Source organism: Nicotiana tabacum, chromosome 12 (assembly GCF_000715075.1).
Source record: "Nicotiana tabacum cultivar K326 chromosome 12, ASM71507v2, whole genome shotgun sequence".
NCBI classification, from domain to species: domain Eukaryota; kingdom Viridiplantae; phylum Streptophyta; class Magnoliopsida; order Solanales; family Solanaceae; genus Nicotiana; species Nicotiana tabacum.
In genome coordinates this window covers 128,230,942-128,256,786 of record NC_134091.1, presented here as the reverse complement: position 1 = coordinate 128,256,786, position 25,845 = coordinate 128,230,942, and the positions used below count along the sequence as shown (strand labels likewise).

The 25,845-nt window shown below is 38.8% G+C and overlaps 3 protein-coding genes across 3 annotated transcripts; 1 reads left to right on the top strand and 2 right to left on the bottom strand.

The window, feature by feature from the left end:
* LOC107815826 (uncharacterized) lies at window positions 1–3,586 on the top strand. The gene is made up of 3 exons (XM_016641465.2): window positions 1–1,498; window positions 1,772–3,153; window positions 3,261–3,586. Exons 1-2 carry the CDS (start codon window positions 112–114, stop codon window positions 3,112–3,114), a joined length of 2,730 nt encoding a protein of 909 aa, XP_016496951.2. The 5' UTR covers window positions 1–111; the 3' UTR covers window positions 3,115–3,153; window positions 3,261–3,586.
* An 11,987-nt stretch (window positions 3,587–15,573) lies between these two features.
* On the bottom strand, window positions 15,574–18,955 carry LOC107815825 (uncharacterized). The gene is made up of 4 exons (XM_075227551.1): window positions 18,948–18,955; window positions 17,663–18,861; window positions 16,007–17,385; window positions 15,574–15,899 (listed from the first exon to the last, which is right to left on the bottom strand). Exons 1-3 carry the CDS (start codon window positions 18,953–18,955, stop codon window positions 16,046–16,048), a joined length of 2,547 nt encoding a protein of 848 aa, XP_075083652.1. The 3' UTR covers window positions 15,574–15,899; window positions 16,007–16,045.
* A 2,671-nt stretch (window positions 18,956–21,626) lies between these two features.
* On the bottom strand, window positions 21,627–25,101 carry LOC142166970 (uncharacterized). Its single transcript, XM_075227078.1, has 3 exons — window positions 23,694–25,101; window positions 22,052–23,419; window positions 21,627–21,944 (listed from the first exon to the last, which is right to left on the bottom strand). Exons 1-2 carry the CDS (start codon window positions 24,988–24,990, stop codon window positions 22,506–22,508), a joined length of 2,211 nt encoding a protein of 736 aa, XP_075083179.1. The 5' UTR covers window positions 24,991–25,101; the 3' UTR covers window positions 21,627–21,944; window positions 22,052–22,505.
* Window positions 25,102–25,845: the final 744 nt, after the last annotated feature.

Below are 25,845 nucleotides of genomic sequence, written 5' to 3'. Positions count from 1 at the left end.
CTCTAAGGCATCACCTTTCAACACTACTTCCTTTCTTCTTCCACCCCTTCAAAGTTTTTCGAGATTTCACTAGCCATATTTGGGAGGCTAGTGCAGCAATTTTCCGGCAAAATGAGTCGGTTTCACGGTGGCGGCCCCGCCAAGGGTCGTCGATATTTGCCACAAATCTTAGTGGCATTGGCCATATTGGCAGTTGCTAATGTAGTGTCAGCAGATCCTTATATATATTCTTCTCCACCACCTCCAGCATACGAGTACAAGTCACCACCACCTCCGTCTCCTTCTCCGCCACCACCTTATGTGTACAAATCTCCACCTCCTCCATCACCTTCTCCCCCGCCACCATATGTGTATAAATCACCACCTCCTCCTTCGCCATCTCCCCCGCCTCCATATGTGTATAAGTCTCCTCCACCTCCATCACCTTTACCCCCACCGCCTTATGTGTATAAATCACCACCTCCTCCTTCGCCATCTCCCCTGCCTCCATATGTGTATAAGTCTCCTCCACCTCCATCACCTTTACCCCCACCGCCTTATGTGTATAAATCACCACCTCCTCCTTCGCCATCTCCCCCGCCTCCGTATGTGTACAAATCTCCTCCTCCACCATCACCTTCGCCACCACCTCCATATTATTATAAGTCGCCACCTCCACCTTCACCATCACCTCCACCACCATATTATTATAAATCTCCGCCACCACCCTCGCTATCACCACCTCCACCTTACTATTATAAGTCTCCACCACCACCTTCTCCTTCACCTCCTCCACCATACTACTATAAATCTCCACCACCTCCTTCTCCTTCACCTCCGCCATCTTATTATTACAAGTCTCCGCCTCCTCCATCACCATCACCATCACCATCATACTATTATAAGTCCCCACCACCACCTGCTAAGTCACCTCCTCCCCCATACTATTATAGTTATCCACCACCACCAGTAAAGTCTCCTCCTCCACCATATTATTATTCCTCACCGCCACCACCAAAGAAATCACCCCCGCCACCATATCACTATACTTCCCCACCACCACCAGTTAAGTCTCCTCCTCCACCATATTACTATTCCTCACCACCACCACCCAAGAAATCACCTCCTCCCCCATATCACTATAGTTCCCCACCGCCACCAGTTAAGTCTCCTCCTCCACCATATTACTATTCCTCACCACCACCACCTAAGAAATCACCTCCTCCACCATATTACTACTCTTCTTCACCACCACCAAAGAAATCACCACCGCCACCATACCACTACTCTTCCCCACCACTACCAGTAAAGTCACCTCCAACTCCATACTACTACACCTCCCCACCACCACCAAAGAAGTCTTCTCCCCCATCATACTATTACACTTCACCGCCACCACCTACTCATTACTATCCTCCACATCATCATTTGGTGGTCAAGGTTGTCGGAAAGGTCTACTGTTTTAGATGCTATGATTTAAAATACCCAGAAAAGTCTCATGGCAAGAAACACCTGAAAGGTACCGTTTTTATACCATGCCCACTCTCTTTATTTACTTTTAACTTATCATCAAAAAATTATTTAACTATATATTTTCCTTTTTGTTGCTTTATTAATAAAAAGGAATAAGAATAGTTAAGTAAAGTTAGAAAAAATTAATTTTTATCATGTGATCGAAGAGTTAGTTTTATATTATGAAAAATAAATTTTGGTTCTAAGGTCGTGAAATATATGTTAGATGCTTAATTATTTTAGTGTTTATTAATATATTATTCTTTTTTACATGAATTAGGTGCCGTTGTTAAGGTAACTTGTAAGGCTGGTGACAAGAAAATTGTGAGTTATGGTATCACAAAGATCAATGGCAAATTTAGCATTACTGTTAAAGGATTTGAATATGCCAAATATGGAGCAAAGGCTTGCAAGGCTAAACTACACAATGCTCCAAAGGATTCAAATTGTGACATTCCTACAAATCTTCATTGGGGAGTAAAGGGTGCTAACCTTAAAGTGAAATCAAAGAACCATTATGAAGTTGTACTTTATGCAAAATCATTTGCTTATGGCTCTAAGACACCTTATGCAAAATGCACAAAACCTATGCCTACGCCTACTCCATACTACTACAAATCTCCTCCACCTCCATCGCCGACTTATATTTACAAGTCACCACCTCCCCCAACCCCGACATACGTTTACAAATCTTCGCCGCCACCAACCCCGACATACGTTTACAAATCTTCGCCGCCACCAACTAAGTCTCCACCATCTCCTTATTACTACAAGTCTCCACCTCCACCATCACCAAAACATGCCCATGTATACTATTATAAATCACCACCGCCTCCATCTTCATCGCCTCCACCTTCTTACTATTATAAATCCCCTCCACCACCATCACCTTCTCCTCCTCCTCCATATTACTACAAGTCGCCACCACTCCCATCACCATCACCTCCACCACCATACTACTATAAGTCACCACCACCGCCATCCCCATCACCACCCCCACCTTATTATTACAAGTCTCCACCTCCACCATCACCAAAACCTGCACATGTATACTATTATAAATCACCACCACCCCCATCGCCATCACCTCCACCTCCTTACTATTACAAATCTCCTCCACCGCCATCACATTCTCCTCCTCCTCCTCCATATTACTACAAGTCACCACCACCCCCATCACCATCACCCCCACCACCGTACTACTATAAGTCACTACCACCACCTTCCCCATCACCACCCCCACCTTATTACTATAAGTCTCCTCCACCACCATCACCATCTCCTCCACCACCCTATTACTATAAATCACCACCACCTCCATCGCCATCACCGCCACCACCCTATTATTACAAGTCTCCACCACCGCCATCTCCATCACCGCCACCACCCTATTATTACAAGTCTCCACCACCGCCATCTCCATCACCGCCACCACCCTATTACTACAAGTCCCTTCCTCCACCGTCGTCTTCTCCTCCACCTCCATACTATTACCACTCTCCACCTCCACCAGTAAAGTCTCCTCCTCCTCCCTATTACTACAGCTCACCTCCTCCACCCGTAAAATCACCACCTCCGCCAGTATACATTTATGCTTCTCCGCCACCTCCAATCCACTACTAAATATTTCTAGGAGCTCAGCCATTCTCCATAATCAATCAAGTGAGTAGCCGTTTAAATTGAATATTTCTTTTCCATATGAAATCAACTTTTGATTTTTCTTTTCTTTGAATTAAGTTCTAATCTTATATTTCATTGTTTGTTTTCAGATTTTAATTTGAAGGACAAAATAAATGCTGGCTTCTTGAGCAAAAGATTCAAACATCAATGGCACAAAGCAATTAATTTATGGAATAAGATATTCAATTTTTCAGTTGAAGGATTGATTCTTATTGCACATTGTTCTCTAGTGCATTCACGGGGACAAGGCTACAATAACTTTGATTCTTCATATATAGAGTTTGTTTTTTCGTAATTTATTGTTGTATTGAGGATGTCCTCGTTTTATTCATTTCCTATTAGTTATTGCAAGTTGTTTTCTTGTAATACCTTGGTGTACTTTGTGCACAAATCAATAAGAAGATCAATTTCGTTATATTCTCTGTTTTTTCTTTTTGCTTTTTCCACTCGGTAAACAAATAAATAAGTCTTATCCTTATATATAAAAAATGAAAATACCAATAATTTTTTTAAGATCTTTAAAATAGTTTAAAGGTAAAAGAAGTTCAAGACATATATAAGTGATACACGTACCTCTCGTGTACTTTTTATATTCGGGAAGGGTCAAAAATGCTACTAAACTATTGAAAAAGGTCTAAAAATATCTCATCCACCTATTGGACTAAAAATACCCTCCGTCCACTTTTTTTGTTCACTTATACCCTTTGACCGTTAGGTCAATGCTGAATTTAAATAATTATTTAAATTCCATGTGGCAACTTCTTATTCGCCGAAATTAAAATATCTAACCTATTAGAAAGACACACGCCATATCTACCCGTATTTTCGGAAACACCCACCCCAAACACTAATCTAACCCGAATAAAAAGTTCAAATAAAAAAATGATACTCCACTTCCATCTAACCTATGGATTTACATATGTTTATTTTCTTGATTAATCTTATGTATAGCACTATCATCGAATAAAAGTTCATGAACAAATTAAACAAATAAGAAAAGCCTAGCATGAATGAGCCAACGATTTTCTTGACAATAATGTGAGACGAAAAACTAGGGGTAGTCCAACGGTTTATGATATCTTCCAAACAATCACTTTGAGATCTTTCCATTATGTGAAAATGATTAAATTAAACTCATCTTGAATATAATACAATTTGTGTCTATCATGCAAATTGAACTGGATGACATAACAAGAAAAAGAAAATCACGTAGTAAATTTGCATCTATATATTTGGTGCAACTTCCATGGAGCTTTTGTTCTACGGAGTTTGATAGAAGTAGGGCCTCTTTTTTTTAGTTGAACTTTTTGTTCGAGTCGGGTTAGTATTTAAAGTGGGTTAGTATGAAAAACTGTTAGATATGGATGGGTCTTCCTTATGGGTTAAATGTTTTAATTTTGGCCAATAAGAAGTTGTCACGAGAAATTTAAATAATAATTATTTTTAATTCAGTATTGACCTAATGGTCAAAGGGCAAACGTGAACCATAAAGGTGGATGAAGGGTATTTTTAAACTTTATCTAATAGTTTAGGGCATTTTTAACCCCTTTCCTTTTTATATTTAAGATTTTTTAAAATAAAGCAAAATACTTTACATTTTTTAAATTTGTAAAAGTTGGGTTGAAAGACAAATGCCACACCAGCATGTCCACGTAGAAAGTTACTGCTTCTACTTAGGTGATGTTTGATTGGTTCTCTACATTAATATAATGGAGAAAATAATATCCACATAAAACTTAACATTATTAATACGAGTATTGGTTTCACTTTTCTACCAGTATCTCTCCATAATTATCCACGGTTGTGATGGGTGGAAAATAAAGTGCCTTCTATTCTTAAGTAAAGTATTTTTTCTCTTTAATTATAGGTCTTGAATTCGAGCTCGAAAAATAAACTTACAAAAGTGTTTTGCCCAAAAATTGGGACTTTACAATTTAAATCCGGATTAGTCGAGCTCACCGGAACATCGAGTCATGAGATACCAAACAAAAACAAAAGAAAAAAACCCTCTCCATACAAGGTAGATTTATAGTCTTGAAAATAAAACAAGTTATTGCTACAATGCGCAAATATACTATGTCAATATAAAATTTTATTAAACACTGTATATTCATATAAGTTAAACTCATTATGAAATCACGTTAGTTACCTCAAAATAGGACTTTAAAAACTCATCTAGTTTCTCACAAACAATCATTCTCTTATTTAAGATAGGAATTTTGGCCAAAAAAAACTAAAAACTAACATATGAATCTACAAATTAGAAGGTTCTTCTGACACGGTATTAACTGCTGAAACCTATCAATATTAAATAAAATGTTCATTTCCAGTTGGCAACAAGTAATTTCTTTAGCCATCACCGGTGACCCTAAAACAAAAATTCCATGCAAAAGAAAAGTACTTAGTAGTATTTTACTTTGCTTGATGAAAATGAAGGGGAAAAAATTCTTAATATTACAAGAAAACATGCATTGTTTAATTTTCCTTCTTCACATCCAAATTGATAGGAAGGCGTGGAGGTCGAGAACTAGGATAGAAGTCTAGGTAGTCGAGTGTTTTCCTTATTCGTACCAGTAGTTGCAGTGTTAGTCTTGTATTTTGTTATTCGTATATTTCTATAACTATTTGTTGTTTCTTTCGCTTCGGTTTTTTTGTTGGATTGCTGGTGTTACTACTTGTTTTTACGGTTTCTTTTTTCATCTTTCCTTGAGCTGAAAGTTTATTGAAAATAGTCTTTCTACTTTTCCAAGGTAGGGGTAAGGTCTCGGTACATACTGTGAGCACATGATTTTTGCCCGACTAAAATATTCCTACAAAAATTCACAAATAGAGAGTTTCTTAATTGTTTTAGGTTTTACAGAATTTGTAGGGATTTTTGGTTAATTGTTGCTTGCATTTATTTGCATATTTAATATTTTTAAATCATGAGAAAATACCAAAATGTCTAAAGTATTTCATGCATAACATTTTAGGTCTTAATTGCACTTAGGATTTAATTACATAAGTTAATTGTATTATTAAACAGAAAATCACAAAATATGGGTCATTTTTGAATTTTTAGCTTTTAATTGCAAATTAAGTAATTTTTCCTTCATTAGTCTAAATTAATTAATTATGTTAAAATAGCTAACTAGGTTTATTTCTACAAATTAGATTAATTTAAGACTTAATTTAGGTTTTAATTATTCAATTAGAATTCAAAATCAAGAAAAAGAAAAGAGAAGGAAATTCGGTTTGGGTTTAAATCCGGGCCAAAATAATTTGGCCCAAACAACCACCTGAATTCCGCCAGGCCCAACCCCTCACCCGGTCCAGTCTCACAACTAAGTGCGAACGACGTCGTTTTGGACGGATCGATCTCGACCATTCAATCCCTCTCCATCCAACGGGTGCAGTCCACTCTCACCCCCATATAAAAGGGCCATTATAACTCCTCCCCCCCAGAACACTAAACCTAAATGCAGAGCTAAGCGGCGCCCACCTCTTTTTCTCTTTCTCCGTCGACCGAACTCGCTTGAACTCAAGTGAGTTCACCCTCCCTCCAACTCACGCACGTGGTTCCTTCACCCTCCCTCCTCCACGTCACCTATCCCGTAACGACCTCTGACAGAAAAGATTCTTCTCTCCCTTAGGCTTCACGCACTTTTTGTATTGAGAACAATCTCGGATGAATGGTGGTCGTAGGATCTGAGAGATTCAAGATCCTAGACCTCCATTTGTCCGATTTGGTTCACAAGAAAGAGAATCGGATTCTCGCAGATTTTTCGGACGGAAAGAGGAATTTTAGGGCACAACTTGAAGAAAATAGGTATGAAAATTTCTGGTTTGGGTATATATAGGGAGGTTAAGGGATTTCTCAGGGGTCTCTTTTTTTGGGAACAAAAATTTTTCAGAGAGAAAAATCGGAAAGAAAAGCTAGGGTTTTAAAAACGTTCTTTTCCTTCTTAGTGGTGGATCTTCTTTTTGATTATTTTGTTTAGTTTCAGAACAAAAAAAAATACAAAAAAAAACATGTTCAGTCTTCTTCTTTTCCATTTTATTTCAATTACTGTCTAAAAATTCGAAAAAAAATTCCGTCCCTTCTTTTCCAATCTGGATTTTGAGTTGAAAACTGGAGTTCGATTGGGAAGTTGTTGAGTTCGCTGCTGCTCAAGAAGGTTTTTGCTGAAGTCCTTGTTCGGACGTCATTTTCTTCATTGTAGTTCTACTTATCATTTAAGAGGTCACATTTCGAATTCTATCCTTCTTTTCTGCAGATTCTGTGTCATGAATGTTGGCGTTATTTGCTTATTTTCTCTTATTTCTATATCTTGGCGTATATAATGATGTCTTGAATGTTTTTGAACTTTAAATGAATGGGGTTATTTTCAACAGTCATGCCGTAGATTTGGATTTCTCTTATCGACATGTTTCTGTTGTTCATTCTGAACTAACATATTATAATGGGTTATTACTGTAAAATGACTTGATTCTTTATATGAATGTTCATCCCTCTTCCTGTTATGTTTCCTCACCAAAGTTTGCGTCATTTTTGTTTTGATTTTATTTGCTTGGATATGATTGAGTCCAGTCTCTGAGTTATCTCGGATCTTGAGCAATACCACGTTGAATATGTTTCATGTTTAGCTCATTATTTTTTGGCTGTCGTATGGTGAGTCGTATGATTATCTCTCTTAAGTGGCTAAATTTCTCTATAGAGAACAGACCCCCCCTCCATTCATATACCCAGATTTTTCTGATTTGGATCCTGGATATGTCTTCTAAGAGACATGCTGTTTGCCCTTCAGCTTCACGTAAATGTGTTATGCCTCTTCTCCCGGTGAGCACTCTCAATCTCTAGAATAATCGTCTACAAAATAAAGAAAAAGAATTAGAGCTTACGAAAGAAATCAAAGCATAAGGAAAGGAACATACAATAGTCGGACTTACCCGGAGAGCAAAACTAGCAATGTTATTCGATAGAGTACTATCATTTATCATCTCGAGGGCCATACCCTCGATCTTAGAACAAAGAGGACCGAGGGCAGGGACTATTTCCTCAGTATCTACAAGAAGATTATGATCCATTGAAATCGCAATAATCCTGAAGCCTCCTTCCAACCTCACTTCGAGTTGAGTGAGCCCCTCATCGATCATCCTCAACTCGTCCATGTCCATATCAGAGTCGGATCCAATGTCCTCCTCAGTAACGGCCTTCTCTCTGTCATTAGCCGCAGAGGGGACATCTATTGCGACCCTAGAAGACGAGGCCTCCTATTGCCTCGAAAGTGCGAGGCCGTCATTCTGCATCGCGTCCTTGACCATCTCCCCCACGGGACGCATTGATGCACTCATTTTCATCTCCTCTAAGTGCGGGACCTCTGAACCTTCCTAGAGGCTCTCTCTAACATGAACTGTGGCCATCTATCAAAGAACAAAGTCATATTCTTCCAAGTCGATGGCTATTGGCTTTTCTCCTCCCACCCAAAACTCTCCTCTTACGAGGCATTAGACTACCGTCATCACAAGAGATATCATCGTCCTCATCAATCAGTGAAAGGCGTTGATGAGTATAAATAGAGGACGGAACGTGTTCTTGGACTGCAGCGGCCGAAGAAGGAGTCGGCACAAAAGCGGAAGTAATCACAAATAGGGGTAGAAACCAAAGGGGCATTAGCCTTCCTCCAAAAGGATGGCACCGGTTCCCGGCTCCTTCTAGAAGACCCCCTGCCTGAGAAATAAGTATACGTCGAAGTCAGCAAAACGAGTCGGCGTACAATGAAAAATGAAACGACCACGGCCAATAAGAAAAGTTACATGTCAAAGTAAGAGCCGGTTTGAACTTCTTGATGAAGCTTGGCTAGTCACGGATCCCTATGATGTGGGGGAGGATTTGCTTGACCCAGTCAGAGATGCGCGTGACTAGAAGGGGAGGCTAAGTGTTGACTACAAAGAAAGAAAAAATCCTTCAATTAACTCCAAGTAAGTAAAAGAATGCGCACAAAAACAAGAAGAAAAGAAAAAGAGAAAAGAAAATAGCACTTACGTGTGTAATTCCAAGCCTCTGGAAAGCCATCAACATTAGCCACCACGTCCTCGGTCTTAACGAAGAAAATATTGAGCCAGAATAACGACTGGTCTTATCGTCCGTCTTCACCACCAAACACTTACTTCCAGGATGGCGAAGATTCAACATCGTTCCCTGTAAAAGCTATGAACGAAGAGATGAACCAAATACTGCAACGTCAGCTCAACCTCAGGCAGCTCGGCAAATTTGGTCAGCATTCTTATAATTTTGTAGACATACGGCGCAAACTGAGCAGGACAGACGCCGTAGTGACGACACAATTCCTCCACCAATAGAAGGAGGGGGAACGAATAACCGATGAGGAAAGGATAAGCGTATAAAGTATAGTATTCGGGGCGATGAACCTGTACCACATTCCCACCAGTCGGGATCAGTTTGACATGGTTTGGAAGGCCGAATTTGGCCTTAAGTTCCACCAACTCCTTAAGAATCATCATCGATTGAAAGACTCCAGGCACGGCGTCAGGTAATTTGGTGAGGTCGAACCTGGAGTCAGGATTGTAGGGGATTATCTCCTCCACTGACGGGAATGCTTCGTCATCAACAATGGCGGAAACACCCTCCCCATGAGGGGGAAACACAACTGCTAAAGGAGGAATACAATTCCCTTTACCAACATTTGATGGCAAATCAGACATGGTGCAAAATAGTAGAGAAGAATAACGAGCGGGAAAGAATAGAAATGGAATAAGACAGCAAAGTGAAGAGGGAAGTCTAAAGAAGAAAATGGCAAGAAGGATAAAGCTCTGGAAAGTTGAGAGAAGCAAACTTCAAACCCAAGTACAAAAACCTCAATTTATATAGATCATGGCACCAAACCCAAAAACGGCTCGTCACCATTGGCACCAGAATCGAAACGGCAGATCCAATCAAGGGTCACGCGTGAATCGAGGCAATATATAAGAAATATGTGTCATAATGACGTTTGATGCCATGGCGTCTTTATGTTCCTTGGACATGATAACTCCAACAAATCGCCCGGGAAACAAGAGATATTTGAATTTTGCGGCCCACAGAGAGCCATGTGTCCCCATCGGAATAACGATTACGACTCTTGTAGCTAACTCGATAAGTTCAACCAAAACGATAATTTTCCGCTCATTAAGTTCACCTGCTAGGACGACCTCAATAAGCGGAGTGACTAACTGCATAAGTTAAAAATTATCTCTAATATGATTAAGTCATGTTAGCATTAATGAGGCATTCACAGGCCACCAAGTGTCATCAATGCGACTCTAATAGACAACTGCCCAGGGTCAAAGTGGCTCTAGAAACAATGAAGGTTGCGGTCAAAGAGTTAGTAAGGATTAAGGTCGAGGAGTCATCAAAGATCAAGGTCGTTGTCGAACATCCTTGACAGAGTTATAACAGCTAGTTTCAAGATAGGACACTAAAGTTAATATTTTAGTGGATATTCTCTACACTTGTACTATTAGAGTTTGTAGAAATATATTCCCTAAAAATAGAAAGAGACACAAAGATAGGGGCATGAGATATTCATTTGTAAAAAATACATTGACTTTATAGAGAGAATCTGGTCCTATTGCAAGCATACAAAAATAACCTTTTTACTATGATTCTTATCTAGTATTGTAACGACTCGACTTGTCATTTCAAGAATTTAAGTCCCGTTTGGGGGCATAAGGCCCTGAGCAGCTTCGTATTATGTGTATTAACTTGCGTGCGTGGTTGAATTCAGTTACCGAATGATTCAGAGTGATTTGGGACACTTAGTCCCTAAAATGAAAGCTTAAGTCTTAGGATTTTGACCGTAGTCGGAATTATGTGAAGACGACTCCGGAATGGAATTCTGTCAGTTCTGTTAGCTCCGTTGGGTGATTTTGAACTTAGAAGCGTGCCCGGACTGTGAATTGGAGGTTTGTAGCTGATTTAGGCTTGAAATGGCAAAAGTTAATATTTTTGGAGATTTGGACCGGAAGTGGACTTTTTTGATATCGGGGTCGGAATGCTATTCCGAGAGTTGGAACAGCTTCGTTATGTTATTTGGGACTTGCCTGCAAAATTTGACATCATTCCGGGTTGGTTTGATAGGTTCCGGCACGAGTTTTCGAAGTTGGAAAATTTGAAAGTTCTTAAGTTCGATTCATAGTGCGATTCTTATTTTCGGCGTTGTTCGATGTGATTTGAGACCTAGAGCAAGTCCATGTTAGGTTATGGAACTTGTTTGTATGTTTAGATGGGGTCCCGAGGGCCTCGGGTGTGTTTCGGATGGGACTCGTGCCAATTTCTTCTAATTTTAGATTGCTGGTTTCTGGTGTCTAGTGCTCTCTTTCACGATCGCGTAGTGTTCTGTTGATCTGCCCCATTTTTCTTCATCGCGTTCGCATAGTACCTCATGCGATCGTGAAGGTCTGCTTTCTTCTACTTCGCGTTCACATCAGTTCCCTCACGTCCGCGTTGTTGGCTATTTCTTCTTCGCGTTCGCATCATTTGCCCCGCGTTCGCGTAAGCTCCTGCCCACTGTTCATCGCGTTCGCGTCCCTCCACTCGCAATCGCGAAGGGTCTTTCTTGGCAGCCTCAATTTTCTTCTCCGCGATCTCGATCACGACTCAATCTCCGCGATCTCGATGCATAGTCATCTCGGCAGAATATAAGTTTTCCAAATCGAGGGTTAGGCCATTTTCACCATATTTTGACTTGTAGAGCTCGGTTTTGAGCGATCCTTTGTGGATTTTTCAAGCAATTCGATTGGGTAAGTGTTCTTCACCTAGTATTTAATATATTCCATGATTTTATCTTCATTTTATCATTTAATTTGTGTTTTGAGTTGAAGAAAATGGTGATTTTTAAAGAAAATTTTAAAAATGAAAAATCACGATTTGAGGGACGAAATGGTATCGGATTTTGATGATTTTAGTATGGTTGAACTCGTGAGTGAATGCGTGTTCGTATTTCGTAACCTTTGCCGGATTCCGAGACGTGGGTCCCGCGGACAAAATTTTGAGTTAATTTCGGTTTTTATTGAAAAATATAGTATTTTCTTATGGAATTGATTCTAAATTTTTTTTTTGTTTGTTGACTGTATCGAATTAATTATAACTAGATTCAAGTCGATCGGAGTTGAAAAATAATCGAGAAAAAGGCATACTACTTGATTAAATTGGAGCAAGTCGAGGTAAGTGTTTTGCTTAACCTCGAGTGGGGGAATTACCCCTTAGGCATCGAGTCTTATGTGTCATTTGTGAAATGTGAAAAACCGTGTACGCGAGGTGACGAGTATGTATACGGGCTTATATGTGCAAAATTTATTGAGTTAAAGTCTTAGGCATATTGTGTATTAAATTGGATATTTGTTGACATTTATTGAATCATCTGTTGCCATGCCTCAATTCGCATTTATTCAACTTGTTTTTATATGACGATTTGATGTGAATGTTACGTGTATATCTTTTTGAATTCTGTGAGTTTGATGGTTTGATATTCTTGGAATTTAATTTCATGATGAATTATTTCTATTAAAATAAGTAATTAAGCAAGCCTAAGAAGATGTGCTAATATAATTATCTAAATTTGGATTTAATGAAGGCTTTGTTTTATGCTAAATAATTTCTATCTATGTTGATTATTTTTGTGGTATTATATACATTGCGTGGAGCCTTCGGCTATTTGTTGTGAAATTAATTGATTTGGTTGTATCTTTGAAATTTGGTTGTGGCCATTGGGCAATTGTGATATAAATTAATTTTGTTATGTTGTCGTGATAATTTCCCGTATAAATTATTGTGTTGTGTGAGTTGTTACTTTGAGGATATAAGGGTGGCATTCCACTGTTGATATTATGTGGGTATAAGGGTGGCATTTCACTATTGTTGTATTTATTGAAATATTGTTTGGGCAGAGTGATAAGGGTGGTTATCGGAGAGATAAGGGTGGCAATATGAGCGATAAGGGTGGCTATTGATATTGTCAGGGCGGAGGGATAAAGGTGGCTATTATAAGAGTGATTAGGGTGGCTATCGGAGAGATAAGGGTAGCTATTGTCAGGGATGATATGTGATGATGTGGAGTGGTTGCATTGGTGATTTTATATGATGTTATGATTTCCTTGTGTTTATTTTTATACCTTGTGCAGTTTGTCTTGTTGTTGGTAAATTGATAACAATCTGATTTATGTTGAAATTGAGAGCCTGTGGCTATTGCCATGCGGATTATAAAATAAAATGTGGGCACGAGGTGCCGTGAGTAAATAATAAGGATATTGGCACGTGAATTGTCCGTGCAGTTGTGATATGAAATGTGGCACGTGGTGCTGTGATTAAATGATAATGATATTTGGCACGTGAATTGTCCATTCAGTTGTGATATGAAATGAGGGCACGAGGTGCCGGAAAAATATGATGATTTAATTATGGGCACGAGGTGCCGTGGAAATATGAAAAATGGGCTGAGAACCGTATTTACGAAAAATATGAAAAATGGGCTGAGAACCGTGTTTATGAAAAATATGAAAATGGGCTAAGACCCATGGTTGAATGATTATGAAATGAAGTGTCACATGGTGACTTTTTAATTTAAAGAATTATATTCAAAATATTTAATTGGAAAGAATTACATTCGAAAGATATTTATTTAAAGAAATTATATTTGAGAGAAATTTATTTAAAGGAAGTATATTTGAAAAATGTTTATTTGAAGAAATTATATTTGAAAGAGAGTTATTTGGAAGAATTAAATGTGAAAGATATTTATTTGAAGGATTTGATTTAATTGTGTGTAATTGTAATTATTAATTGTTGAGCGATATTAATGGTGTTCTTATTGTCTGCTGTACATATCACTGATTGTTTTATGTTGCCATTATTGTTATTTGTTTCCTTATATTTTGTATATTATGTTGCACAGGCTTTTAGACTAGTGAGTGTCTTGACTGTACCTCGTCTCTACTCCACTGAAGTTAGTCTTGATACTTACTAGGTACCGATCGTGGTGTACTCATACTACACTTCTGCACATTTTTTGTGCAGAGCCAGGTATTGGAGATATTGGACTTGAGCAGAGTTAAAGCGGGATTGTAAGGATTCAAGGTAGAGCTGCTTGGTCGTCGCAGTCCCTTGGAGTCTTTTCATTTCATTGTACTGTTAATTTTTAATCAAACAGTATTGTATATTCGGACCTCGTGATCATTCCATGTATTCAGTTAGAGTTCGTGACTCAGTACTACCAGTCTTGAGAGGTTGTATATTCATATTTGTTCCGCTGTTAGTTTTGATTACTTATTTAATTTTTTTTTTTTAAAATGGCTTCAAAATATAATTGAAATCGGCTTACCTAGTCTTAGAGACTAGGTGCCATCACGATGCCTGTGGTGGGATTTTGGGTCGTGACAAACATTTCCATCGGATGAAAGAACAACTTAAGTGTTCAAAGGCTTATCAATCATTCATCATTGTCAGAAAGAATATCATTTGATCTCATCTCTTTTCGGGTGACTCACACGTTTTATTTAATTAAATGTCATTTATTATTTTTTATTACTATTTAATATCATATTCTATTTTTTTGGATTATTGAATACTGTTATTATTGCTTATATTCGTTGCCATCCAGACAAATGCACTAGTTATTTGTCACAACACCAATAGATTATCTTTAGGATATTATTTTTAACCAAGATTAACTCATCTTTATATAAATCTAATTGGTTGAACCGAGATCTATAATTTTGGTCAAACAGTATAGCATTTGGTTTGATTTTGCTCCTCCTTATACATAATACACGCATAAAAATCATTCGATTCGACAGAACCCGCATTGAATAAGCTAGCTTCACACATGTTCCTACATAACTAATACTCCTCTACATAATCCCTGCGTAACTCATCTCCAAACCAAACGCCCCCTTAATTAGTGTATGTAAACTAATTAGGTCAAGTCTGCTCAATTTCAAGGAATATTAAACTACGTACTTTGTCTATTAATCAAAGGCAAAATGATCTTATGACACGAAAAATATAATTTTAGTATATTAATGTTAATCAAATGTCAACTTTGAACAGATTATGGTATAGTCATCGGACAATTATTGGTCAACTTGTAAACATAAAGTTTACATACTTTCAAACAACAATGAGACAATTCAATACTACAGAATCTCATAGGAATAATATAATGGATTTTGCTTTATTTAAAAAATCTTAAATATAAAAAGTACACGAGAGGTACGTGTATTACTTATATATGTCTTGAACTTCTTTTACCTTAAAACTATTAAAGGTCTTAAAATAATTATTGGTATTTTCATTTTCAAATTTTTTTATAAGATTTATTTATTTGTTTACCGAGTGGAAAAAGCAAAAAGAAAAAACAGAGAAAATAACGAAATTGATCTTCTTATTGATTTGTGCACAAAGTACACCGAGGTATTACAAGAAAACAACTTGCAATAACTAATAGGAAATGAATAAAACGAGGACATCCTCAATACAACAATAAATTACGAAAAAACAAACTCTATCTATGAAGAATCAAAGTTATTGTAGCCTTGTCCACGTGAATGCACTAGAGAACAATGTGCAATAAGAATCAATCCTTCAACTGAAAAATTGAATATCTTATTCCATAAATTAATTGCTTTGTGCCATTGATGTTTGAATCTTTTGCTCAAGAAGCCAGCATTTATTTTGTCCTTCAAATTAAAATCTGAAAACAAACAATGAAATATAAGATTAGAACTTAATTCAAAGAAAAGAAAAATCAAAAGTTGATTTCATATGGAAAAGAAATATTCAATTTAAACGGCTACTCACTTGATTGATTATGGAGAATGGCTGAGCTCCTAGAAATATTTAGTAGTGGATTGGAGGTGGCGGAGAAGCATAAATGTATACTGGCGGAGGTGGTGATTTCACGGGTGGAGGAGGTGAGCTGTAGTAATAGGGAGGAGGAGGAGACTTTACTGGTGGAGGTGGAGAGTGGTAATAGTATGGAGGTGGAGGAGAAGACGACGGTGGAGGAAGGGACTTGTAGTAATAGGGTGGTGGCGGTGATGGAGATGGCGGTGGTGGAGACTTGTAATAATAGGGTGATGGCGGTGATGGCGATGGAGGTGGTAGTGATTTATAGTAATAGGGTGGTGGAGGAGATGGTGATGGTGGTGGAGGAGACTTGTAGTAATAGGTCGGGGGTGGTGATGGAGATGGTGGAGGAGGAGACTTATAGTAATAAGGTGGGGGTGGTGATGGGGAAGGTGGTGGTGGTGACTTATAGTAGTACGGTGGTGGGGGTGATGGTGATGGGGGTGGTGGCGACTTGTAGTAATATGGAGGAGGAGGAGAATGTGATGGCGGTGGAGGAGATTTATAATAGTAAGGAGGTGGAGGTGATGGCGATGGGGGTGGTGGTGATTTATAATAGTATACATGTGCAGGTTTTGGTGATGGTGGAGGTGGAGACTTGTAATAATAAGGTGGGGGTGGTGATGGGGATGGCGGTGGTGGTGACTTATAGTAGTATGGTGGTGGAGGTGATGGTGATGGGGGTGGTGGCGACTTGTAGTAATATGGAGGAGGAGGAGAAGGTGATGGTGGTGGAGGGGATTTATAATAGTAAGGAGGTGAAGGCGATGAAGATGGAGGTGGTGGTGATTTATAATAGTATACAGGGACATGTTTTGGTGATGGTGGAGGTGGAGACTTGTAGTAATAAGGAGATGGTGGAGACTTAGTTGGTGGCGGCGAAGATTTGTAAACGTATGTCGGAGTTGGGGGAGGTGGTGACTTGTAAACATATGTTGGTGATGGAGGAGGTGGTGACTTGTAAATATAAGTCGGCGATGGAGGTGGAGGAGATTTGTAGTAGTATGGAATAGGCGTAGGCATAGGTTTTGTGCATTTGGCATAAGGTGTCTTAGAGCCATAAGCAAATGGTTTTGCATAAAGTACAACTTCATAATGGTTCTTTGACTTCACTTTAAGGTTAGCACCCTTTACTCCCCAATGAAGATTTGTAGGAATGTCACAATTTGAATCCTTTGGAGCACTGTGTAGTTTAGCCTTGCAAGCCTTTGCTCCATATTTGGCATATTCAAATCCTTTAACAGTAATACTGAATTTGCCGTTGATCTTTGTGGTACCATAACTCACAATTTTCTTGTCACCAGTCTTACAAGTTACCTTAACAATGGCACCTAATTCATGTAAAAAAAAAAGAATAATATATTAATAAACACTAAAATAATTAAGCATCTAACATATATTTCCCGACCTTAGAACCAAAATTTATTTTTCATAATATAAAACTAACTCTTCGATCACATGATAAAAACTAATTTTTTCTAACTTTACTTAATTATTCTTATTCCTTTTTATTAATAAAGCAACAAAAAGGAAAATATATAGTTAAATAAATTTTTGATGATAAGTTAAAAGTAAATAAAGAGAGTGGGCATGGTATAAAAACGGTACCTGTTAGGTGTTTCTTGTCATGAGACTTTTCTGGGTATTTTAAATTATAGCATCTAAAACAGTAGACCTTTCCGACAACCTTGACCACCAAATGATGATGTGGAGGATAGTAATGAGTAGGTGGTGGCGGTGAAGTGTAATAGTATGATGGGGGAGAAGACTTCTTTGGTGGTGGTGGGGAGGTGTAGTAGTATGGAGTTGGAGGTGACTTTACTGGTGGTGGTGAGGAAGAGTAGTGGTATGGTGGCGGTGGTGATTTCTTTGGTGGTGGTGGAGAAGAGTAGTAATATGGTGGAGGAGGTGATTTCTTGGGTGGTGGTGGTGAGGAATAGTAATATGGTGGAGGAGGAGACTTAACTGGTGGCGGTGGGGAACTATAGTGATATGGGGGAGGAGGTGATTTCTTGGGTGGTGGTGGTGAGGAATAGTAATATGGTGGAGGAGGAGACTTAACTGGTGGTGGTGGGGAAGTATAGTGATATGGTGGCGGGGGTGATTTCTTTGGTGGTGGCGGTGAGGAATAATAATATGGTGGAAGAGGAGACTTTACTGGTGGTGGTGGAGAACTGTAATAGTATGGGGGAGGAGGTGACTTAGCAGGTGGTGGTGGAGACTTATAGTAGTATGGTGATGGTGGTGGTGGTGATGGAGGAGGCGGAGACTTGTAATAGTAAGGTGGCGGAGGTGAAGGTGAAGGAGTTGGTGGAGATTTATAGTAGTATGGTGGAGGAGGTAAAGGAGAAGGTGGTGGTGGAGACTTATAATAGTAAGGTGGAGGTGGTGATGGCAAGGGTGGTGGCGGAGATTTATAATAATATGGTGGTGAAGGTGATGGTGAAGGTGGAGGTGGCGACTTATAATAATATAGAGGTGGTGACGAAGGTGATGGTGGAGGAGGAGATTTGTACACATACGGGGGCGGGGGAGATGGCGAAGGAGGAGGTGGTGATTTATACACATAAGGCAGTGGGGGTGAAGGTGATGGAGGTGGAGGAGACTTATACACATATGGTGGCGGGGGAGATGGCGAAGGAGGAGGTGGTGATTTATACACATATGGTGGCGGGGGAGAAGGTGATGGAGGAGGTGGAGATTTGTACACATAAGGTGGTGGCAGAGAAGAAGATGGAGGTGGTGGTGACTTGTACTCGTATACTGGAGGTGGTGGAGAAGAATATATATATAAGGATCTGCTGACACTACATTAGCAACCGCCAATATGGCCAATGCCACTAAGATTTGTGGCAAATATCGACGACCCTTGGCGGGGCCGCCACCGTGAAACTGACTCATTTTGCCGGAAAATTGCTGCACTAGCCTCCCAAATATGGCTAGTGAAATCTCGAAAAACTTTGAAGGGGTAGAAGAAGAAAGGAAGTAGTGTTGAAAGCTGATGCCTTAAAGGGATTCAGTGGCCAATGTATTTATAGTAACGTCCCTAGGGAAGTAATTGCTTGTAAAGAGCTGTTTAAAGGACCAATTCAATTGGTCTGATTGATAACCAAAGACTAAAAATTATTAACAACTCTTAACAGCTGGATCTACCAATTATCATCTTATTAATTAAAGTCCATTTCTGGATCACTTTGAATATTTCCATAGTTTCTTTTTAGCAAGTAGTACCTGCTACACAGAAAATGGAGGAAAGCCAAGTGATTGCTATTTTTAAATATTTCCACCCTCTTGGCATTTTGGTTTTCATGAACACTGAGATATCATACAATTATTGGTCGTTTTGTGAGTTTCCTTGTTATTTCTATATACAGCTCTAACTAGTGTAATCTAATAAGTAAGGTATGGAGGACAGTATGTACCGAGACCTTACCCTACCTTGGGAAAGTAGAGAGACTATTTTCAATAGACCTTCGGCTCAATGAAAGATAAAAAAAAGAAATCGTAAACAACAAGTAGTAACACCAGCAATCCAACAAAAAAATCGAAGCGAAAGAAACATCAAATAGTTATAGAAATCTATTTATAACAAAATACAAGACAAACACTGCTACTACTGGTACGAATAAGGAAAACACTCGACTACCTAGCCTTCTATCTTAGTTTTCGACCTCCACACCTTCCTATCAATTTGGATGTGAAGAAGGAAAATTAAACAATGCATGTTTTCTTGTAATATTAAGAATTTTTTCCCCTTCATTTTCATCAAGCAAAGTAAAATACTACTAAGTACTTTTCTTTTGCATGGAATTTTTGTTTTAGGGTCACCGGTGATGGCTAAAGAAATTACTTGTTGCCAACTGGAAATGAACATTTTATTTAATATTGATATGTTTCAGCAGTTAATACCGTGTCAGAAGAACCTTCTAATTTGTAGATTCATATGTTAGTTTTTAGTTTTTTTTGGCCAAAATTCCTATCTTAAATAAGAGAATGATTGTTTGTGAGAAACTAGATGAGTTTTTAAAGTCCTATTTTGAGGTAACTAACGTGATTTCATAATGAGTTTAACTTATATGAATATACAGTGTTTAATAAAATTTTATATTGACATAGTATATTTGCGCATTGTAGCAATAACTTGTTTTATTTTCAAGACTATAAATCTACCTTGTATGGAGAGGGTTTTTTTCTTTTGTTTTTGTTTGGTATCTCATGACTCGATGTTCCGGTGAGCTCGACTAATCCGGATTTAAATTGTAAAGTCCCAAATTTTGGGTAAAACACTCTCTACATGTGAGTTTATTTTCCGAGCTCGAATTCAAGACCTATAATTAAAGAGAGAGGATATTTTACTTAAGAATAGAAGGCACTTTATTTTCCACCCCATCACAACCGTGGATAATTATGGAAAGTTACTGGTAGAAAAGTGAAACCAATACTCCTATTAAGTATTATGTGGATATTATTTTCTCACAAGTGGGGTTCACGTATACCCTTTGACCGTTAGGTCAATACTGAATTAAAAATAATTATTATTTAAATTTCACGTGGTAACTTCTTATTGACCAAAATTAAAATATCTAACCCATAAGAAAGGCCCATCCATATCTAACATTTTTTGTACTAACCCACTTTAAACACTAACCCGATTCGAACAAAAAGTTCAACTAAAAAAAAGAGGCCCCACTTCTATTAAACTCCGTAGAACAAAAGCTCCATGGAAGTTGCAGCAAATATATAGACGCAAACTTACTATGTGGTTTTTTTTTTTCTATTTATGGCATCCAGTTCAATTTGCATGATAGACACAAATTACATTATATTCAAGATGAGTTTAATTTAATCATTTTCACATAACAGAATGATCTCAAAGTGATTGTTTGGAAGATATCATAAACCGTTGGACTACCCCTAGTTTTCCGTCCCACATTATTGTCAAAAAATTCATTGGCTCATTCATGCTAGGCTTTTCTTGTTTGTTTAATTTTTTCATGAACCTTTATTTAATGATAATGTTATACATGAGATTAATCAAGAAAATGAACACATGTAAATCCATGGTTTAGATGGAAGTGGGGCGTCATTTTTTTATTTAAACTTTTTATTCGGGTCAGATTAATGTTTGGGGTGGATAAGTCCGAAAAACGGGTAGATATGGGTGGGTCTTTCTAATAGGTTAGATGTTTTAATTTCGACGAATAAGAAGTTGCCACATGAAATTTAAATAATTATTTTTAAATTCAGCATTGACCTAACGGTTAAAGGGTATAAGTGAACAAAAAAGGTGGATGGAAGATATTTTTAGCCCAATAAGTGGATGGGGGAGGTATTTTTTGACCTTTTTCAATAGTTTCACTAGCATTTTTGACCCTTCCCGAATATAAAAAGTACACGAGAGGTACGTGTATTACTTATATATGTCTTGAACTTCTTTTACCTTAAAACTATTAAAGGTCTTAAAATAATTATTGGTATTTTCATTTTCAAATTTTTTTATATAAGGATAAGACTTATTTATTTGTTTACCGAGTGGAAAAAGCAAAAAGAAAAAACAGTGAATATAACGAAATTGATCTTCTTATTGATTTGTGCACAAAGTACACCAAGGTATTACAAGAAAAAAACTTGCAATAACTAATAGGAAATGAATAAAACGAGGACATCCTCAATACAACAATAAATTACGAAAAAACAAACTCTATCTATGAAGAATCAAAGTTATTGTAGCCTTTTCCACGTGGATGCACTAGAGAACAATGTGCAATAAGAATCAATCCTTCAACTGAAAAATTGAATATCTTATTCCATAAATTAATTGCTTTGTGCCATTGATGTTTGAATCTTTTGCTCAAGAAGCCAGCATTTATTTTGTCCTTCAAATTAAAATCTGAAAACAAACAATGAAATATAAGATTAGAACTTAATTCAAAGAAAAGGAAAAGAAAAAGTTGATTTCATATGGAAAAGAAATACTCAATTTAAACGGCTACTCACTTGATTGATTATGGAGAATGGCTGAGCTCCTAGAAATATTTAGTAGTGCATTGGAGGTGGCGGAGAAGCATAAATGTATACTGGCGGAGGTGGTGATTTCACGGGTGGAAGAGGTGAGCTGTAGTAATAGGGAGGAGGAGGAGACTTTACTGGTGGAGGTGAAGAGTGGTAATAGTATGGAGGTGGAGGAGAAGACGACGGTGGAGGAGGGGACTTGTAGTAATAGGGTGGTGGCGGTGATGGAGATGGTGGTGGTGGAGACTTGTAATAATAGGGTGGTGGCGGTGATGGCGATGGAGGTGGTGGTGATTTATAGTAATAGGGTGGTGGAGGAGATGGTGATGGTGGTGGAGGAGACTTGTAGTAATAGGTCGGGGGTGGTGATGGAGATGGTGGAGGAGGAGACTTATAGTAATAAGGTGGGGGTGGTGATGGGGAAGATGGTGGTGGTGACTTATAGTAGTACGGTAGTGGGGGTGATGGTGATGGGGATGGTGGCGACTTGTAGTAATGGAGGAGGAGGAGGAGAATGTGATGGCGGTGGAGGAGATTTGTAATAGTAAGGAGGTGGAGGTGATGGCGATGGGGGTGGTGGTGATTTATAATAGTATACATGTGCAGGTTTTGGTGATGGTGGAGGTGGAGACTTGTAATAATAAGGTGGGGGTGGTGATGGGGATGGCGGTGGTGGTGACTTATAGTAGTATGGTGGTGGAGGTGATAGTGACAGGGGTGGTGGCGACTTGTAGTAATATGGAGGAGGAGGAGAAGATGATGGTGGTGGAGGGGATTTATAATAGTAAGGAGGTGGAGGCGGTGGTGATTTATAATAGTATACAGGGGCAGGTTTTGGTGATGGTGGAGGTGGAGACTTGTAGTAGTAATAAGGAGATGGTGGAGACTTAGTTGGTGGTGGCGAAGATTTGTAAACGTATGTCGGGGTTGGGGGAGGTGGTGACTTGTAAACATATGTTGGTGATGGAGGAGGTGGTGACTTGTAAATATAAGTCGGCGATGGAGGTGGAGGAGATTTGTAGTAGTATGGAGTAGGCGTAGGCATAGGTTTTGTGCATTTTGCATAAGGTGTCTTAGAGCCATAAGCAAATGGTTTTGCATAAAGTACAACTTCATAATGGTTCTTTGACTTCACTTTAAGGTTAGCACCTTTTACTCCCCAATGAAGATTTGTAGGAATGTCACAATTTGAATCCTTTGGAGCATTGTGTAGTTTAGCCTTGCAAGCCTTTGCTCCGTATTTGGCATATTCAAATCCTTTAACAGTAATGTTGAATTTGCCGTTGATCTTTGTGGTACCATAACTCACAATATTCTTGTCACCAGCCTTACAAGTTACCTTAACAACGGCACCTAATTCATGTAAAAAAAGAATAATATATTAATAAACAATAAAATAATTAAGCATCTAACATATATTTCCCGACCTTAGAACCAAAATTTATTTTTCATAATATAAAACTAACTCTTCGATCACATGTTAAAAACTATTTTTTTCTAACTTTACTTAATTATTCTTATTCCTTTTTATTAATAAAGCAACAAAAAGGAAAATATATAGTTAAATAATTTTTTGATTATAAGTTAAAAGTAAATAAAGAGAGTGGGCATGGTATAAAAATGGTACCTTTTAGGTGTTTCTTGTTATGAGACTTTTCTGGGTATTTTAAATCATAGCATCTAAAACAATAGACCTTTCCGACAACCTTGACCACCAAATGATGATGTGGAGGATAGTAATGAGTAGGTGGTGGCGGTAAAGTGTAATAGTATGATGGGGGAGAAGACTTCTTTGGTGGTGGTGGGGAGGTGTAGTAGTATGGAGTTGGAGGTGACTTTACTGGTGGTGGTGGGGAAGAGTAGTGGTATGGTGGCGGTGGTGATTTATTTGGTGGTGGTGGAGAAGAGTAGTAATATGGTGGAGGAGGTGATTTCTTGGGTGGTGGTGGTGAGAAATAGTAATATGGTGGAGGAGGAGACTTAACTGGTGGCGGTGGGGAACTATAGTGATATGGGGGAGGAGGTGATTTCTTGGGTGGTGGTGGTGAGGAATAGTAATATGGTGGAGGAGGAGACTTAACTGGTGGTGGTGGGGAAGTATAGTGATATGGTGGCGGGGGTGATTTCTTTGGTGGTGGCGGTGAGGAATAATAATATGGTGGAGGAGGAGACTTTACTGGTGGTGGTGGAGAACTGTAATAGTATGGGGGAGGAGGTGACTTAGCAGGTGGTGGTGGAGACTTATAGTAGTATGGTGATGGTGGTGGTGGTGATGGAGGAGGCGGAGACTTGTAATAGTAAGGTGGCGGAGGTGAAGGTGAAGGTGAAGGAGTTGGTGGAGATTTATAGTAGTATGGTGGAGGAGGTGAAGGAGAAGGTGGTGGTGGAGACTTATAATAGTAAGGTGGAGGTGGTGATGGCAAGGGTGGTGGCGGAGATTTATAATAATATGGTGGTGGAGGTGATGGTGAAGGTGGAGGTGGCGACTTATAATAATATAGAGGTGGTGGTGAAGGTGATGGTGGAGGAGGAGATTTGTACACATACGGGGGCGGGGGAGATGGCGAAGGAGGAGGTGGTGATTTATACACATAAGGCAGTGGGGGTGAAGGTGATGGAGGTGGAGGAGACTTATACACATATGGTGGCGGGGGAGATGGCGAAGGAGGAGGTGGTGATTTATACACATATGGTGGCGGGGGAGAAGGTGATGGAGGAGGTGTAGATTTGTATACATAAGGTGGTGGCGGAGAAGGAGACGGAGGTGGTGGTGACTTGTACTCGTATGCTGGAGGTGGTGGAGAAGAATATATATAAGGATCTGCTGACACTACATTAGCAACCGCCAATATGGCCAATGCCACTAAGATTTGTGGCAAATATCGACGACCCTTGGCGGGGCCGCCACCGTGAAACCGACTCATTTTGCCGGAAAGTTTCTGCACTAGCCTCCCAAATATGGCTAGTGAAATCTCGAAAAACTTTGAAGGGGTAGAAGAAGAAAGGAAGTAGTGTTGAAAGCTGATGCCTTAGAGGGATTCAGTGGCCAATGTATTTATAGTAACGTTCCTAGGGAAGTAATTGCTTGTAAAGAGCTGTTTAAAGGACCAATTCAATTGGTCTGATTGATAATCAAAGACTAAAAATTATTAACAACTCTTAACAGCGGGATCTTCCAATTATCATCTTATGAATTAAAGTCCATTTCTCGATCACTTTGAATATTTCCATAGTTTCTTTTTAGCAAGTAGTTGTTACCTGCTACACAGAAAATGGAGGAAAGAGTGATTGCTATTTTTAAATATTTACACACTCTTGGCATTTTGGTTTTCATGAACACTGAGATATCATACAGTTATTGGTCGTTTTGTGAGTTTCCTTGTTATTTCTATATACAGCTCTAACTAGTAGAGTACTTTGGTTGACTTTCGATTTATTACAACAACAACAAACCTAGTGTAATCTCATAAGTAGAGTATGGATGACAGTGTGTGTCACACCTCCTTTTTCCCGAGGGGGAGATTGAGGAGTTTTTCCAATTAAAGTGACATTAATCGAAATGAGATTATTTATTTATTTCAGAGTCGCCACTTGGAATAATTTATGGTGTCCCAAGTCACCGGTTTATTTTAAATCCCAAATCGAGGAAATTGACTCTTATTTATGGTCTGCGAACACAGAAAACCGGGTAAGGAATTTTGTTAACCCGGGAGAAGGTGTGAGGCACTCCTGAGTTCCGTGGTTTTAGCACGGTCGCTCAACTATTAATAATTGGCCTA